The 17,416-nt window shown below is 44.4% G+C and overlaps 1 protein-coding gene across 1 annotated transcript in view; it reads left to right on the plus strand.

The window, feature by feature from the left end:
• Positions 1 to 2,298: 2,298 nt before the first annotated feature.
• LOC146009182 (opsin-VA-like) overlaps positions 2,299 to 17,416 on the plus strand; it is a 50,862-nt gene continuing 35,744 nt past the window's right edge. The window contains exons 1-2 of the mRNA XM_083149292.1: positions 2,299 to 3,004; positions 4,827 to 5,037. Of these exons, the coding sequence (XP_083005418.1) occupies positions 2,659 to 3,004; positions 4,827 to 5,037 (557 nt within the window). The 5' untranslated portion in view covers positions 2,299 to 2,658. The remainder of the gene's footprint in view (positions 3,005 to 4,826; positions 5,038 to 17,416) is intronic.

Genomic DNA, 17,416 nt, shown 5'->3' on the forward strand with positions numbered 1-17,416 from the left:
GAATCGGGACATCTGTCAGAATGAACTTAGGTCTACAGTCATTAGGTCGACCCCACTAGGTCGACTGGCAGGAAGGTCGACCTGACTTAAGGTCGACATGGGCCAAGGTCGACATGACTTAAGGTTTCCATGGCGATTGGCAGAGCTGAAAACATCAGATGCCGCACGGTACCTGGGAATCATCATGCATTCACGCACTTCTAATCCTGCCTCCTCTGTGAAACTAGCCAATGGGAATGTGTGAAGCCTTGTGCTGATTCCCGGGCACTGCTGTAGTGATGTATGCTACATACATACATCACTACATGTGTACTCCCTTACACTATATGGTCTGCACTGCAGCCGCTGCTTCAGATGGAGCCCCTCTCATTCCGCTCCAGGGTTCGCCAGAATGTCCCCGCTGGTGAGCGCTGGCTGAGAGAGACTCCATCTGACTGGGACGGGCGAGCGTCTCACACACACGCGTGTCCCAGTCACTCGGCAACGGTGATTGGAAACCCTGCCCGTCTCCTCCACTTCAGGGAGACGGGCAGGGTTAGGGGGGGGTGAGGGGAGGCGGCGGCAACCAACGGGGAGCTCCGTCAGAACAGGGCACGCGAGCGTCTCATGAACACGCCCCAGCCTGAATAAGAGGTTCTCCATCTGTATATTCTAATGGTCATGATTAGTTCTAAACCAGGCGCATGTGCAGCCGGGGCAAAGATGAACCAATCCCAAGGTGCGTACATCTCTGCATACAGTACATGTAGAAATATTTGTCTATGCTTTTTTTTATTAGGCGGTTAACTTTGAATTTGTTCTGCTAATCAGCCCCTTACTAATTGCCTTATGACTCTGTGACTAGCAGCAACGTTAATCCATGTCACGCTACAGTATATGCTAAGCAGTACGTCAAGTAATTTGTCCACATGATTGACAATTTACCTTAAACACATTGATCCGCAGATCAATTGGAAATTCCGGGGAAAAAATGCCAACACTAGAACTCACGACTGGTTAAAGCAGAGCTTAATCATTTAGAGCAGTGGTTCCCAACCTTTTTTCTCTCCTGTACCCCTTGATTAGGCATTTAATTTATAAGTACCCCTTCTCTCAAAACATCCACAGTACTTATGAGTAGAAGTGAGCGGTATGCGTGTCCTAAAATTAAGGATTAGCCGTGAACTAGTATATGGTCAGGAATCGGGTCCCTCTGTGTCTGGCCGCTGGCTGTGTATGGTCTTTAGAGTTCCCGCTAAGGCCTGTAGGATTAATGCTTCGACCAGCCCTGTCAGTGTGGGGCAGATGTTCGCTGATGTCTGAGGACAGCGCAGGTAACTCTCAGTGGATTGCTGGTTGGGCAAAAGCACGAGGAGACGCAGATGACGCTGCTGACGCTGCAGATAGAACCGGAAGTGACGCAACGTGGTTCGTCTCCATGGCAATGGTAGACTTCTTTTACCATCGGGAGACTTTCTTCTTCCGCCATTACCAATATTATTTTCAAGTACCCCCAAATGGTCTGCAGAGTACCCCCAGGGGTACTAGTACCCCAGGTTGGGAACCACTGATTTAGAGGATATATAAAATGTTTTCCTTCCTTTAAAAAATAATTAGCCCTTTGATGAAGATATCTATCACTGCGGGGGGTCAAAGTAACTTCCATTGTCCCACAAATCAACTCCCCACTCAGCGTCTACAAAATACAGATTTTTATATTTTTATTAACTGCCTACTAAAAGTTGAGACTGAGTTCCTCAAACAAAAGCTTAAATATAATTGTGGCTTTTATAACTGAGTACTAACGCTTAGAATGTCATTTAATAATCCTACAATGAATACATTTAGATGTTTAGAAAAGTCTAACATTTATTGAAAGAAATTGTCCACTATTAAAACTGTATTTTAATTTGGCTGATAGACAGCTTTATGTTTTTCAGGTGAGTGGCACAGCGGGACAGGGGCTTTGAATATGACAATGACAAGGGTTTAATTGTGTGTAATAAGACATTCATACTGTACATCGTATCAGACTGAAATAAAAACAGCTTGTTTCACTGCCACTGTTGCGTTACTTTTTCCCTTTATCGTGCATCCTGTTAAAGAAGTTACAGAGCCATTAGACACTAACAGGATTAACCTTATAATGGTATTTGTTTTCCGCATCATCATGTGAGGTTACCCATGTCAGTATCTGGCACTTTCTGTTGCCCGAGAAGGATACGAAATTCATCCACTCTCTGTTAATCCCCTCCCTTCCCTCAAGAAGGCAGGGTTCCTTAACTCTTTTTCTCCACTGCCAGGGAGGGATCCCAGTGTTGTGTTCTCCTAACAAAACAGGAATGCCTGGAGATGTGTGCAGCAGTTTTACTGACAGCTGAATGGTGACAGCACAGTAGGGGGGGTCACACCAACACGCATGGATCGATGGCACATTCACTTGTGTATAGAGAGGAGTATATGAGATACAAAATTACCTGGAGTGTATTGATTCTGCCAGGGAGGATATTCTATACGCATGCTGGATCTCTTGACTGACTATTTAAAAGCAAAAATTTAGCTCTGTGAGGCAGGCAAAGTACTTCTTTGGGCTGTATAAACTTCAGCTGAACTTACTGGCTGCAAACATTATTTCCTCATCTCCACCTGGATTAACTAAGAAGTTCCTTACAGCCAAAAATGTCATCCAATGACTCCCTGCCGGCAAGCCCAGAGACGTCCACTGAGTGGAGTCCATTTAAGGGACCGTCGAAGACCATCGAGCCATGGAACTTTCAACTCTTGACCGCCATCATGTTCGTGATCACCACCATGTCCATCGTCGAGAACGTTCTGGTCATCGTCGTCACATTCAAATTTAAACAGCTGAGGCAACCGTTAAATTATATCATTGTGAACTTGTCAGTGGCGGATTTTTTGGTCTCCGTCATTGGCGGCAGTATCAGCATAGCCACTAACAGCCAGGGCTACTTTTTCCTGGGACCCTGGGCTTGCGTGCTTGAAGGCTTTGCCGTAACTTTTTTTGGTGAGCTTAGAAACTTTTTTCAATTGAAACTTTTTACGATTATGTTTTATGTTGTTTGTTATTGTGTTGTCATACCTAAGACGGTTTTACTCAACATAAGGTTGAATGAAAGAAGCTCTGTTTTCCAAAGAAGCGCTGCATTCCTAGTGACTGTGGGACGATGTACTAAGCTTCAAAAAGTGATAATGTGGACAGTGATAAATAGCCAATCAGCCCCTAAATGTCATGTGAAGAGTTAAAGTGGATGTAAAGTAGAAGGTGATAACGCACTAACCAATCAGCTATGTTTGAAAAAAATGGCAGTTAGGAGAGGATTGGCTGGTGCATTATCAACTTCCACTTGATCACCACTTTATCTTTACTTTATCTCTTCACCAGGTTTAATACATCTGCCCCCGTGTTTGGGAAAATGACAGTTAGGGGCTGATTTTCTGGTACTTTATCACTCTCAACATTATCACTTTTTGAAGCTTGGTACATCTGGCCAATTGTATGTTCAATTAGAACACAATCAATTAGAAAGTTCCTGTAAGGATGACTTAGGAGAGAAGGTAAGACCAGTTCTGCATACATTACAGACATGCACCTGAGAGCTTTGGAATATCAAGTTCATATTAAATACCAATCACTTGCTCCATTTGAAATCCTTATGTTTACATATTATGGAAAGGCTTCACCTGCTTATTGGTGATTTGGCTGCTCAGAATGCGCACACTGATTCTTATTCCTGCAATATTTAACTTCTGGCTGTGCTGATAAATTAATTGAAAAATAGAAGCATGCCATTTGTATATCTCTCGTGACTCTGTAATTTCCCTGTCAGCTGTTCATCATTCGGGGTTGAAATTTACAGACTGTAGTTACAGCAGTTCTTTAAACAACTCTCAATGATTTTTTTTCACCAGAACAAATTTCTGTAGAATAAATAATAATAACCAAAAAAAAAATAGCAAACCTGTCAATCTCATTTAACCCCTTTCAATTCTGTTTGTTTTAACCACATACTGCATTTATATTACGCTCACCAAATGCCAAGTTTGCAGGATAACAAAACAACTTCTTTCTACGTCTTCTTTGCTTTTACCACTGCATGCAAATCTAAGACCAATATAACGAGCAGATTAGTTAAAAAATAAAAGTTGCCATGGGGGATTATAGGATAAATACACCGGAATGTAGATTTTTTTTTTTTTTTTTTTTAAGCAAATCTTCTGTTGACACCTGGCAGCATGGTACGTTAGATAAGGGCGCGTCTTTTCTTGCTGCTTTGTGATTGGCTGTGCCAGCTGACAGCCTGGCAGTCACAAAACAGGAAGCAGAAGTGCTGTCACTGTCTACGGACAGTTTAACAGGAGATGGGAGAAATTTGTGGATGAATTAAAGGGACATTTTACACCCTTTTTTTTTTTTTTTTTTTTTTTTTTTAACAGTTAAAAAAAAAGTTGTTCTAAGCCAAAGAATTGCTTTTATGCAAAGAGTTCTGGTACATTTTTAGAACATGTTTTTTTTTTTTTTTAAAAGATCTAAACGTTATTAAAACCAATCCCATGACCAGCATAGAGGGGCAGATGTATTAAACCTGGAGAAGAGATAAACTGGAGATAAGGTAAAAGGAGATAAAGCACCAGCCAATGAGCTGTGCTTGAAAATGACTGTTGGTAGTTGATTGGCTGGTGCTTTATCTCCTTTTACATTATCTCCACTTTATCTCCAGTTTATCTCTTCTCCAGGATTAATACATCTGCCCCTAAGTCAGTGTTTGGATGCGATGTCCTATAATATTTTCTTTTTTCTTTTTTTGCTTTGTTCTGTTGTTTCTAAGGAATTGTGGCTTTGTGGTCTTTGTCGATCCTGGCTTTTGAGAGGTACGTTGTGATATGCAGGCCACTGGGAAATCTCCGTCTTCGAGGAAAACATTCCGCAATCGGTATTCTCTTTGTATGGGTCTTCTCTTTTATATGGACTATTCCTCCGACTATGGGATGGAGCAGTTATACGACAAGTAAAATTGGAACCACGTGTGAACCAAACTGGTAAGAAATGTATCTCATCCATTGTGTCATTTACAATCTATATCACCCTGTGAACTATTTGAGAGCTTCTCCAGTCCAGGAGGATAGAGGAATCCTCCCACTGTAAGTATCGAGACAAATTCTGCAAAATATGAAATGCTGTAATCTGGTACAAGGATACCAAATATTCAAAATAATGTGTGTGATTTCTTAGCAGGTTTTCACCCCTAGTTGTGGTGCGTTATTTTGGTTGACAGTAGGTCACTTGATGGTCACTTGTTGGTCATGGTCATCAGCTTATAACAGTCCCAACCCGTGGGGTCTCCAGAGGTGCTGCTGCAGCGCCGTCCAAAATTCTAACAGGGATGTCACACCAACTGCCATCGAGTCCCAATCAGAGGTATTTGGGGTGGCAGTTGATGTTGACCCTTATTAGAAATTTTGATACGCCACTGGTCCCAAGATGCAATGCAGGCATACATGTCCAACGTAAGGTTGATTGCAGATCACTGTCATTCTGATGACAATGTTTAGCCAGGAAAAAAAGAAAGGTTTTTATTTATCGACTTATTTTAAAATGGAAATGTTTTCCCTTTATGCCTGCATCAGGGAATCTGTAGTTGTGTAAAAAATACCTTTGATAGCATAGAGGCAGCTTTATAAAGCCTGGTGACGTGATAAAGTTGCAGGTGATAATGCAGCAGCCAGTTAGCCCCTAACTGTCAAGTAATGGACTGGGTTTGAAAAATCGCAGTTAGGAGCTGATTGCAGGCAATTAGCCCATTACTGTCAAGTAATGGACTGGGTTTGAAAAATCACAGCTAGAAGCTGATTGCAGCCAATTAGCCCCTAACTGTCAAGTAATGGGCTGGGTTTGAAAAATCACAGTTAGGAGCTGATTGGCTGCTGCGTTATCACAGGCCACTTTATCACTTCACCGGGCTTAATAAATCTGCCCATCGGTGCTCTTTAATAAAACATCAGAAAACCAGTATATGATAGTTAGTCCACTGCATTATAAAGGGGCTGGTAGAGTATGTCAGCATTAAAATATATCGACATTCAGCAAGTTGACATGGTCAAAATGATTTTTTTTTTATGTGAGCCCTAATGATAACCCTAATGATTCCTAATGCTAATATGTTTCCTAATGCAAATAATTACACTTCGGGGGAAATTTACTAAGATGTGTATTCTACTTCACATGTGATGTTGCTATGGGCAACCAATCAGAATCTACTTCTTATTTATTTAGCACCCTCTAGAAGATATTAGACAGGATCTGATTGGTTACCCATAGCAACATCACATGTGAAGTAGAATACACATCTTAGTAAATTTCCCCCGAAATGTCAACATTTCCAAGGTGTTGACATTTAGCCATGTGAACCTTGTGGTGTCAACATCAATATGACATGGTGACCGCCTCCTTTTATAAACTATGTGAAAGTAAAGTTGTTTTGTAAGGCATGACAACTAAAAAGGAAGTAATTATAATTATAAAAAGTTCCCTAGCGCAAATGTAATGAGATGCGGTCAGCATCCCAGGTGGGCAGGATGCGATATTCAATATAGAGAACACCGGCGACAGTACCTCGAATAGTATCAGGATGCAGGCACCAGAATACCTACAGCTGACATCTCGAATGATGAGAATGATGGGCGGGGGATCCTTATGTTTAATCTGCGGGGTGGGGGAGTTTAGGGTTAGGCTGCGGGGAGGGAGGATTAGGCATTTAGAAGGGGAGGTTAGGGTTAGGCTGAAGGGGGGATAGATTTAGATGCCGAGGTATGGGAGTTAGGCTTTGACACTAGAGGGGAGGGATACAGTGAGTTGCAGGGGGGGGGGGGGGGTTAGGGTTATGCTGCAAGGGGGGACAAGAAGGGCTAGGGGGCTAGGGGAAGAAGATTAGCTTAGTAACGGAGCCCCTGTCTGGAGTCTCCATATCGGGATGCCAGGGTCAGTCTTTTGGCATTCTGAGCCCCGGGATATTGTAACCCAATTTAATACGTGTAGTATACTACCTATCATTTCCTATAAACTTAGGCTCAGGACTATTATATTGAATTATAGAATGAATCTGTGCAGGTTGAGTGTCCCTTATCTAAATCTTCTGATTCAATCGGAAAGGCACAATCACTCTAATGGACAAAACCATATGCATTGCAGGTGGGGCTGATGTAACATGTGCAGAGAGAGTTAGATTTGGGTGGGGGGTGTACTTCAAACTGCAGTGTAAAAATAAAGCAGTCAGTATTTACCCTGCACAGAAACAATAAAACACCCAACTCTAACTCTCATCAGCCCCACCAGCAGTGCATATGGATTTGTCCATTAGAGAGTGATTGTGCTTTTCTGAGCGAATCAGAATAACCCCCTATATCAGGCACTGAATTTGAATGTACATATTTAGTGCCAGTTACATATCATGTCCTCAGTAGTGCCAGATACATATCATGTCCCCTGTAGCGCCATTTACAGATATCTCAAGTAGTGCCAGTTACATATCATGTCCCCAGTAGTGCCAGTTACAGATGTGCCCAGTAGTGCCAGTTACATATGTCCCCAGTAATGGCAGTTATATATCATGTCACCAGTAGTGCCAGTTACATATTATGTCCCCAGTAGTGCCAGTTACATATCATGTCCCCTGTAGTGCCATTTAGATATCTCAAGTAGTGCCAGTTACATATCATGTCCCCAGTAGTGCCAGTTACAGATTTCCCAGTAGTGCCAGTTACAGATGTCCCCAGTGGTGTCAGTTACATATCATGTCCCCAGTATTGCCAGTTACAGATGTCCCCATTAGTGTCAGTTACATATCATGTCCCTAGTAATGCCAATTACATATAATGTCCCCTGTAGTGCCAGATACAGATGTCCCCATTGGTGCCAGTTACATATCATGTCCCCAGTATTGCCAGTTACAGATGTCCCCAGTAGTGTCAGTTAAATATCATGTCTCCAGTAGTGTCAGTTATATATCATGTCCACAGTAGTGCCATTTACATATCATGTCCCCAGTAGTGCCAGTTACATTACATGTCCCCAGTAGTGCCCGTAAGATATCATGTCCCCAGTAGTGTTGTTACAGATGTCTCCAGTAGTGCCAATTACATATCATGTACACAGTAGTGCCAATTACGTGTCATGTCACCAGTAGTGTCAGTTAAATATTATGTTCCCAGTAGTGTTGTTACAGATGTCTCCAGTAGTGCTAGTTACATATCATGCCCACAGTAGTGCCAGTTACATATCATGACTCCAGTAGTGCCAGTTATATATGATGTCCCCAGTGGTGCCAGCTACATATCATGTCCCCAGTATTGCCAGATACAGGTGTCCACAGTAGTGCTTTAGCAAAAAAAAAAAAAAAAACATTCTGGAAACTATGGTTTCCAGATTAATTTGGATAACGGATATTTGGAAAGGGGAAACTTACCCTGAAGTGGCAATTTGGAAAAATGTGTCTCAATTCCCTGTGACATGTTACCTGGATTATGGGGTCTGTCCTGGACCCACGTCACATACAATTTAGGGGGTCTCATCCAATGCTGTAATGGTGCTCATACACGCTGCGATAGCAGCATGCGTTCCGATGTGATGGGATTCGCACTCCCGCGGGCACCCCATCGCACAGTACAAAACGTATCTGCTGCACATTCTTTTTGTACTGCTTTCAGAAAATGCATGCTGCGCGATGCAATGCGATCTAGCGATTCTCGCAGCGTGTATGGGCACCTTTAGTGAGCAACCTTCACATAAGAGTTAAAAGGTTATTCTAATAAGGACTTCAGTACACAGAATTTATCCTCACAAGTCACAATTTTAATACTATCAAAACCAGAACACTCAGATCTGATTCTAAGTTGGGAGCAAAGCAAAAAAAAAGTAATTTGCCCCAAGTAATGTTACACTGCCCCACCTGCAGTGCAACATGATTCTAAGCGGGTGCTTCAGGTGCTCTTTTTTGCCCCCCCCCCCCCCCCCCCCCACACACACACACACACACAGCTGGCTGCCTTCAGTGGCCCCGAAACAGCGCGATTCCTCCAGCCACTGATTTCTCCACCTCTGGCTGATCTCCACTGGCAGGCAGCAGGGCTTCCGACATGGCAGTACCACTCACCCCCTCTCTCTGTTGCTGCCCCACTGAACACTCCCGCTGGCCCTCTAAACCCCTTAACCCATCAAACACTACCCCCCCCCCACACACACACACACACATACGCACACACATACACACACCTGATGTGTCCACATTAAAAGAGGTGCTGGACCATCAGGTGCAGGATAATCAGTGGGCAACCTGTACTACATGTCTATGTACACTGTGCATGTTAAAAGAATGTGCTTTAATTGAACCGAAGAGTATATACTGTATAGAGTACAGTATATAGATGTGTCCAAATACATCTAGCCTCCAGAACATTAAGCAGCTGTTCTTTTTGCACCATGCTGTGGCATGATTCGGCAGTGGCGTGACTCAAGCGACTTTTTCCATTAAAATGCATCTTACTGTGCTTTCAAAGTGATACATATAAGATGCACAAGTATACGCAGAATAAACACATTGGTTTATTGCATCTACTGCTGAGTGACTATTTTTTAATCCTTATTAAAGTATATATTATGGTATATAAAATACTAAAGAAAGGTCAAACGCAAGGTACTGTAAAAAGTGGGAAGAAGAGGGAATTGTGTTGGCTACAGGCTGTGCTACGGTTTGAACCTGAAGGAGCATTTTGTCCTATGAATCAATGTTTGGAGATGAGTGAGATACACCACCCCATGTGATTTGGACCCGGTTTAAAGGGTTCAACCACATTAGTCTATCACGCCTTATTTGAGGACATGCAGACCACTTTTGAACTTTCCTATGTGAATCAGAAATTCTACCAAAAGGCTGACCCTAAAGGCCAACCTTTCCATATGCCACTCTCTCTGGAAAGGGCTGGACTCATTGATGGAACTTCTGGGCGGTGAGCACAGGTGCAAAAATATATTTTGGGTCCCCTCCTCCACCCCCAGTCCAAGTTCACAATATGCAGCATGGCAGTGGGTGACAGGGGGAGGCAGTGTGTCAGGGGAAAACAGTGGGTGATAGGAAGAGGGTGACATGGGCAGCAATCCTCAGGGGCTCTGACAGTCAAAAGGTCAAGTGTTATCCTCAGATCACCTGCAACAAGTATTGTGTTGCTGACAGTGATTTATTATATTTTATATTTTAGAGACATGTGGAGAAGACGTATCGAATACTAATCTGTTTTAGATAAGTCGTGTTTAATATAGCGGTGGTCACTGCCACACAGAGGGAGGGGGAGCGGGTAGTAATTACCCAGGCGAACATGGAGACCTGGAAAGCAATGACTGTTAGTGATCTTTGAGAACCGGTTTTGGGAACCACGTGACATTGTCAGCTGCGAAACCCACATCGGAATTCTACTAAACAGAAAAATTGTCGGATTTTGCTCATTGAAGAATGAAAATCACGGCAGAAAAAGGACGAATCAACAGACCCCCGGCAGGACTTTCCATAGGAACCAGAACCACATGAAAATTTTACATATTTCATATCAACAAAGTCAGACAATTATTTAGCTCAAAATACGATTGACAGATTGTTGGTTGAAACACCAACGAGTTTGCAGAAGCGTGCATGGATCAGTTAGATTTGTGCAGTGCTTCTGTATGTACTAGTAAAGAAATAGTTAAATGTAAAAACTTGGGGTCCCCCCTCCAAATGATAACCAGCCTTGGGCTCTTAGAGCCAGGGATGGTTCTAAACATTCAAGGAAAAATTAGGCAGCAGGGGGAGGAAAGAGGAGGACAAAGCAGTTGATCACTGCAAGGGAAAATAGCCAATCAAAGAGAAGAGGGGAGTGAGAAAATGTATGAACATAGAGCAGCAGAGGGGAGGATAAGCAGCCAATCAGAGAGGGCAGTGAAGGGGAGAGAGCAAAGCTGCTAATCAGAGAGGGTAGAAATGGGGAGAACTAAGCAGCCAATTAGAGAGGGCATGGAAGGTGATACCAAAGCAGCCAATCAGTGAGAGGAGGGAAGTCGGAAGCAAAATAGCCAATCAGAGAGGGAGTCAAGTTGACAGCAAAGCAGGCAATCAGAGAGAGGGGGGAAGGGTGAAACAAAGTAGTAAATCAGAGAGGTGAGGGAAGGGAGAAGCAAAGTAGTCAATTAGAGAGGTGAGGGAATGAGAGAGTAAAGTAACCTATCAGAGAGGGGAGGAAAGGGAAGAGATGTGAGGAATGAGAGAAATGGTACACTCAGTAGGGAAGGCAACCAGAGGGAGAGGGTAGAAACTGATCTCTGTGATGCAGCATATTGGGCTTGGAAGGTGGTCCATGAGGAGGAGGAGAATTCCACCAGAAACCCAACAATGATTTTGAGGTAAAGCTGGCATGTGTCCAGGGGGCTGCATTCCTGGGTTTTGATCTTGCCCCCTCCAGTTCCTGGGTCCCACAGGTGTCTCCTTCCCTGCATAAATTATAACCGGAGTATAACTGGTTAAGGGGAAAACTGTAGAAGCAAAATAGTATTACTGTAGGTATGTGGAATAGGCTTCGGTCCATTTCCAAGTTGGAGAAATGACCATTGTATGACAGGAAGAGGAGCAAGGTCCGAACACAGCAACCCAAATGGACCCTTGCGGGCTTGCTTCACTTGCCATGCTTTGTGCACAGTGTCTCTCTCTTCGCTCACCAGCTGGTTATTAAAGGCAGCAGGTGGTGGTGTGGATAGTGACAACTTTGATCTTCCCCCTGGGATTGAAAGGTCCTTTCTCCCCCTAGGATTTAGCAATTACCAGCAGATTAGCCTTCCAACACAGGAGGTAAGGACATTTCAGCATATTATAATCAACAGGAGGGCCAGGATGTAATAAAGAAGAAATATGGTAAAAAAAAAAAGTTTTTGTGGTTCTTATCACATTTCCGAATGCACTTAACCTCTCACGTTGGTGTTCTGCTGCAGAGGGCTTCTTTCCACATCGCTGTGTGAGGGATCTGACACAGATCCTTCCCATCATGTCACTTGCCGCATGAGCATGGGGACTAGAAGTCCAGGGTCGTGTGGCCAACGCAAAGGGCAGTTCTTATAAAGTGAGCGTACCCTTTGCATTGCTAATCATCAAGAAGAGTGGCAGGATACAACTATCAGTGCTTGGTTCATCCCGCCCATTCACATGCAGCCACTCATAGAAGGATGTTCTGCTGCAGATCATCTCTGAATCGCCCTCTAAACCTGTACTGGAAAGTTTATTGGCTTCTGATTATTCTGCAAAAGTGCTTGTTTATCTGTTAAGATTAAGCGAGGGCTGCTGTGAATTTTGTGATTGGTTAATAAAGTTTTGTGCTAGGTAGATTACCCAAGAGCCTTTGGTAGTTATTTGGTGGATTAGCCAATTAGGTAGCTAAGGAGCGGTAGTTTTGTCAGGGGTATATGAGGGGATTCATATGATGCTACTTCCTCTTCTGGAATCCTGGAATCCCACCCTCCCTTTCCCTAACTCTCTCAATTGCTACCAGGCCTTTTGGCTATTAATTAAAATTGGCGCTCTCAACCAACACTCATGTTGAGGTACAGGTGGTTGCTGTGCGGTATTGCCCCCCTTTGACAGGACGGCTGGTGAGTCCTGCCTCCTCGGGGGGGACATTAGCCACTTCCTGGAAGTGTGCTCTCCATGCCATGGAAAGGGCGGTGAGATAATCACAGCGCGGGCTGTACCTTCAGATAGGTGGGGCGTTCATCGACCATGTTATAAGTTGGTGCTTTCAGTCGCCGCTATTGTTAACACCCATTGACTGGAGCTGGTCTCCAAGAGCTCTTCCTAGCCATCCCTTTACAAATAGGGTCATACAGTACCATTTAATAAATACCCATGACTTTTTAACTTATGCAGTGTTCCTGTCTATATTTTTAGTGATAAGATGTGTCCGTTTGATTTATTTCTAGGGGTTATATAGAGTTAAGCTAGTGTTAAATAAGTTTCATTTATATAGCGCACTTTCTCCAACAGGATTCAAGGCGCTTAAAGGTCAGTTGCTATGATTCAATAGGCGCCTTGTAGGAAATGAGATACTACAGGTCGAGTATCCCGTATCCGAATATCCGTTATCCGAATTATTCCGAAAACCAGACATTCCAGAAAGTGAAAAAAAATATTTTTTTTGCTAAAAACTCACTGGGGACATTTGTAACAGCATCACTGGGGACATGATATGTAACTGGCACTATATATGTGCAAGACAATGATTGCTTGGCATTCAAATTCAGTGCTGAGATAGTACACACATTTTGTTTCACATTTTAAAACCTTGTTTTTTGAAGAATTAAAATATATTTGTGTGTATTTTATGTGGTAATAAAATATATTTGTGTGTATATTATGTGTTTATACAGCATAAATGCAAGATACTTCAAAATACATCATTGAAATATTAAAATATTCCGAAATACGGAATAATCCGTTATCCAAAATTCTCCTGGTCCCGAGCATTTTGGATAAGGGATACTCAACCTGTATAGTTCCATTGGGGTAGGTATTGATGTGAATGAATAAACATGCTGTTATTGTACAGTACTGTGTGATATGTTGTTGCTATATATAAATAAAATAATAAAAAATCTATGACTACAACAACATATTTAATATTTTAGGTATACTATATAGACATACAGTATGTTACGATAAATAAGATATATTATTATGCGTTGCCTCATGCAATATGTAAAATGATTGCCCAATGAGGAATTTGCTTAAGGCAGCATTTTTACAATGAGGAAAAGCGTTTTAACAAAAGGTCGCGCTCTGAAGCTGGAGGTGAGTCTCAGGGGGATTGCTATAGTGCTGCTTCATGAAACTACAAATAGAGCGAGGGGGAGAGGGAAGTGCTTGGGGGAAGACAAATGCTATCTCGAACATAACAGCAGGTCGATGTATTGGGGTTTGTAGAACATAAAGGAACCAAGTTAGTCATGCTAATCTGCTGCAAGGTGCTACGGCCCGGTTAAGACCTGCTCTGCAGCCAATCCGGGGCCACAATACGCGTGCGTGGCACAGTCCAGCAATGAAATTATTTTTTGATCTTTAGGGGCCCATTTATCAATGATCTCATTCACAATGCGATCGGGGCAGAATATTACGGCCCAGGAACGCAATGTAAAATGCGATATTAGCGCTGGGATGTATCATCCCCCGCTCGCAAGAACTGGGCTCCAAAAGGAGCCCGTCCTTGCGATGTGCTGAGGGGGTTCTGCACGTGCGCGGTTAGCATCGACCCTCCGCCGACCCTGCTGACCACACTGCCCCGGTAGCCCCAGCAGTGTGTAGCCCATAGGCTACAATGGGCTACTGCCATCTCAGAATGGCGGTAGCCCGGGGATGTGATGCACTGCTACCCGATGTTGATACATCGGGAAGCTTCGCATCCCCAAAGAAACCTATGGGGGATACGGTCGGCGACAGTGCAGGAGGGATCACAGCAGGGATCGGAGATTCTGGCTCCGGTCCCTCCTTATACACTCGGGGGATACTTAATATTTGTGGCTAACCCCCAAAACCGTGTGTTTTGGGGGATTTAGCTGCAAATATTTATTGATAAATGCCGCCCATAGCCATTCGCAAGTTGATTGACAGGAAGCTGGCATCTGGAGGTGGTAACTGGCTATTTAAAAGGCGTGCTTAAATATACGCAGGCATGCCAGAATGGATGCATGCGTACCTAGGAAAAATGCAGGCATGACCAATCGATTTAGGGAAGTGTGTGTGGCATCAGCTCCGGCATCGATTAGGCTGATTTCTTTGCAACCGCCAAGTAAGTCTCTTGCTACTGCCAGCCTGCGATGAGTGGTGGCCAGGGGAATCATTCCCGGTGAGCAGCTTACGAATGGATTTGAACTTATCGGCTGCGAAAAGATTAGGGGCGAGATGTATCAAATGGAAAATGCGGTAAAACCCCGGTTTTACCGCATTTTCCAATATATCAAAAATTATACCTTTGGGTGGCGATACCCTATAGAAGCCTATGGACTTCTTTTTGCCGCCCGCCGACGCCGGCGCAAACCCGCCGCCTCGCCGACCCCCCCTCTGGCTTACCTTTCTGAAGGGTCCTCCTGGACCCCGGAAGGTAAGCCCTGCCTCCCCTTAGTGAAGCAGCCAGACATCCTTCCGGCTGCAGAGGGGGAGGAAGCGCCGGGGACAGCATGCATAGCTGTCCCCGGCGTGAGGGGAGAGCGTGGCGGCAGGGAGGTGACGGAGACCCCCCGCACACCGGTGTACAGGTATCGCGGGGGGCCTCCGTCACCGCACCGCGATGCCAGCCGCATATGTTAGTACATATGCGGCAGCATCACGGCGGGGGGGGGGGGGCGGCAAAGGGCGGCGATGTATTTTAATACAACCCGCCCCAAAAGTTGTACACATCTATTTGAACAGCAACCAAACTAATGTACAAGGCGGGATTTCACTCTAGCAGGGCAGTGTTTACCTGACCGCTGGCCACTGCAATTTCGCTGCCGAGAGATCAGGTCTGAATCGGACCTGACATCTCAGGGAATTTTGCTCACAAATGGAGCCTTACTGAGAGCGAGGGTCTTTAGTTTTAAGTTGGTGGAGAAGGATAATGTACTAATTTCACAAATGCTTGTTCTAGGGATGTAGTCAGCATGTATTCAATCTCAATATCCAGTCAAAACACCATTATGTGGCATGCAATAATATATGAACATGGTTCCGCCAACTGTAAAATGCCGACATAGTGAAAATGTTGACAATACCATACCTCCAAACCAGTGGTGGTTTTTACCTATGGGCTGTAGGGCTGCCCATGGACTGCAGGGCTGCAGGTAAAATCCGCTACTGTAGTGAAGCCACTTGCGGTCCTTGACTGGCTTCACTGTGACTGGCAGTGAAGTCACCAGTGCCAGTCACCAAGGTGGTGCCATTGGGAGGTGTTCCCTTCCTTTGGGACGGCTCTCTATGGGCTGCCGAGCTTAAGCACCAAAAACCTAGGGATTGCTAGTACCTATGGCGGTACTGCGCACACGCCGGTTCCGGTGCCTGTCATCTGTATTATACAGGCGCTGGGACCGTGATTCCCCTTCTATGGGCTGTTGCCGAAACAGCCAATAGAAGCTGGCTGCATGCGCAGTCAGGAGGTTTGTACTGTCATCATAGTACAGGCTCCGGGAACTCAGAGCCTGAGGCGGGGACCGGGAGAAGCAGCGGCGGCGGTGGCTGAGGCAGGGAGGGTGCCTGCATTGCGACCAGCGGCAGCCCCTTTCCTGCCAAAAGGTACAAGCCATCACTGCTTCCAACATTATCTCTGTCCCAATCCCGGGACTCCTTCTCCTGGTGAAGCCGCGCACTCTTGAAAATGGCCTGGGCCTTTCAAATTGAGCTGTGCCTCGCATTTGCCATCATCATACCTCATAACTGTCCTGATTTTTGCAAGACCATCCGATTTTGCCTATGGGATCTGCCTATTTATCATAATTACCCTCCAATTGCTGATGCCATCACAGTAAAACAATGTAGATGTAATGGGCAGAGGTTTGAGTTGTGTGTATCTAACCTGCAGTTATATGTGCGGCACTACAGGAACACGGAAGGCCCTACAGCATGATTCCCACACAGCTAGCCATTTACCATGAAACTACTCAGCTTTTCTTTACCACACAGACCCTGTAACCTGAAAGAGCCAACTGTAAAACTTCCACAGTAGCGTACAATTTCTTAGTCAGCGCTCGTGCACACTGAGCCGCTTGCTTTCCTTACAGATTTACAGATCACTGTAATGAAAGCTGCATTTCCAGTTAATCAGCCACCTCACTGACCTTCTGTCTCTCCTTAGTGGGACCTGCTACTGTAAGTCGCTGTAGTACATGATTGGCAAATGCCTATAGTTCAGCATTTTTAAAATGGACGGGAGCCGGCAATGAAATTGTCTGTCGCTGCAATCAGTGGTGAAGGAACAGGTTTTAGCTATTTCTGATTCATTTATTAACAGTTATTTATACAGCAGTGTTCTATAGAGAGAGATAGAATATTTAATCATTCTCATCAGCGCCTGCCCTATTCGTATTCTGTTCACATACATCCCGCCCAACATTATCAGATTCCAATGTGTATGACATCTTGCCCGAAAGAGGACATGACTTTGTGACCTAACCTCCCCCTTGCCAGAAGTCACTGTAGTTGAGACTGAGTTATTCACAAGACTTTAATCCTACCAAAATGTTTTGTGGATGGAAAGCTCCGGAAACTGGGAAAACATGCAAACTCCTCCTATGGCATCACTGGCACGGTCTTCTCCTGGTTCACCTCATACCTCTCTGATCGCTCCTTCTCCATCTCCACTCCGAGCTCCTCCTCTCCTACTACAC

Source organism: Crinia signifera, chromosome 6 (assembly GCF_055691185.1).
Source record: "Crinia signifera chromosome 6, ASM5569118v1, whole genome shotgun sequence".
NCBI lineage: Eukaryota > Metazoa > Chordata > Amphibia > Anura > Myobatrachidae > Crinia > Crinia signifera.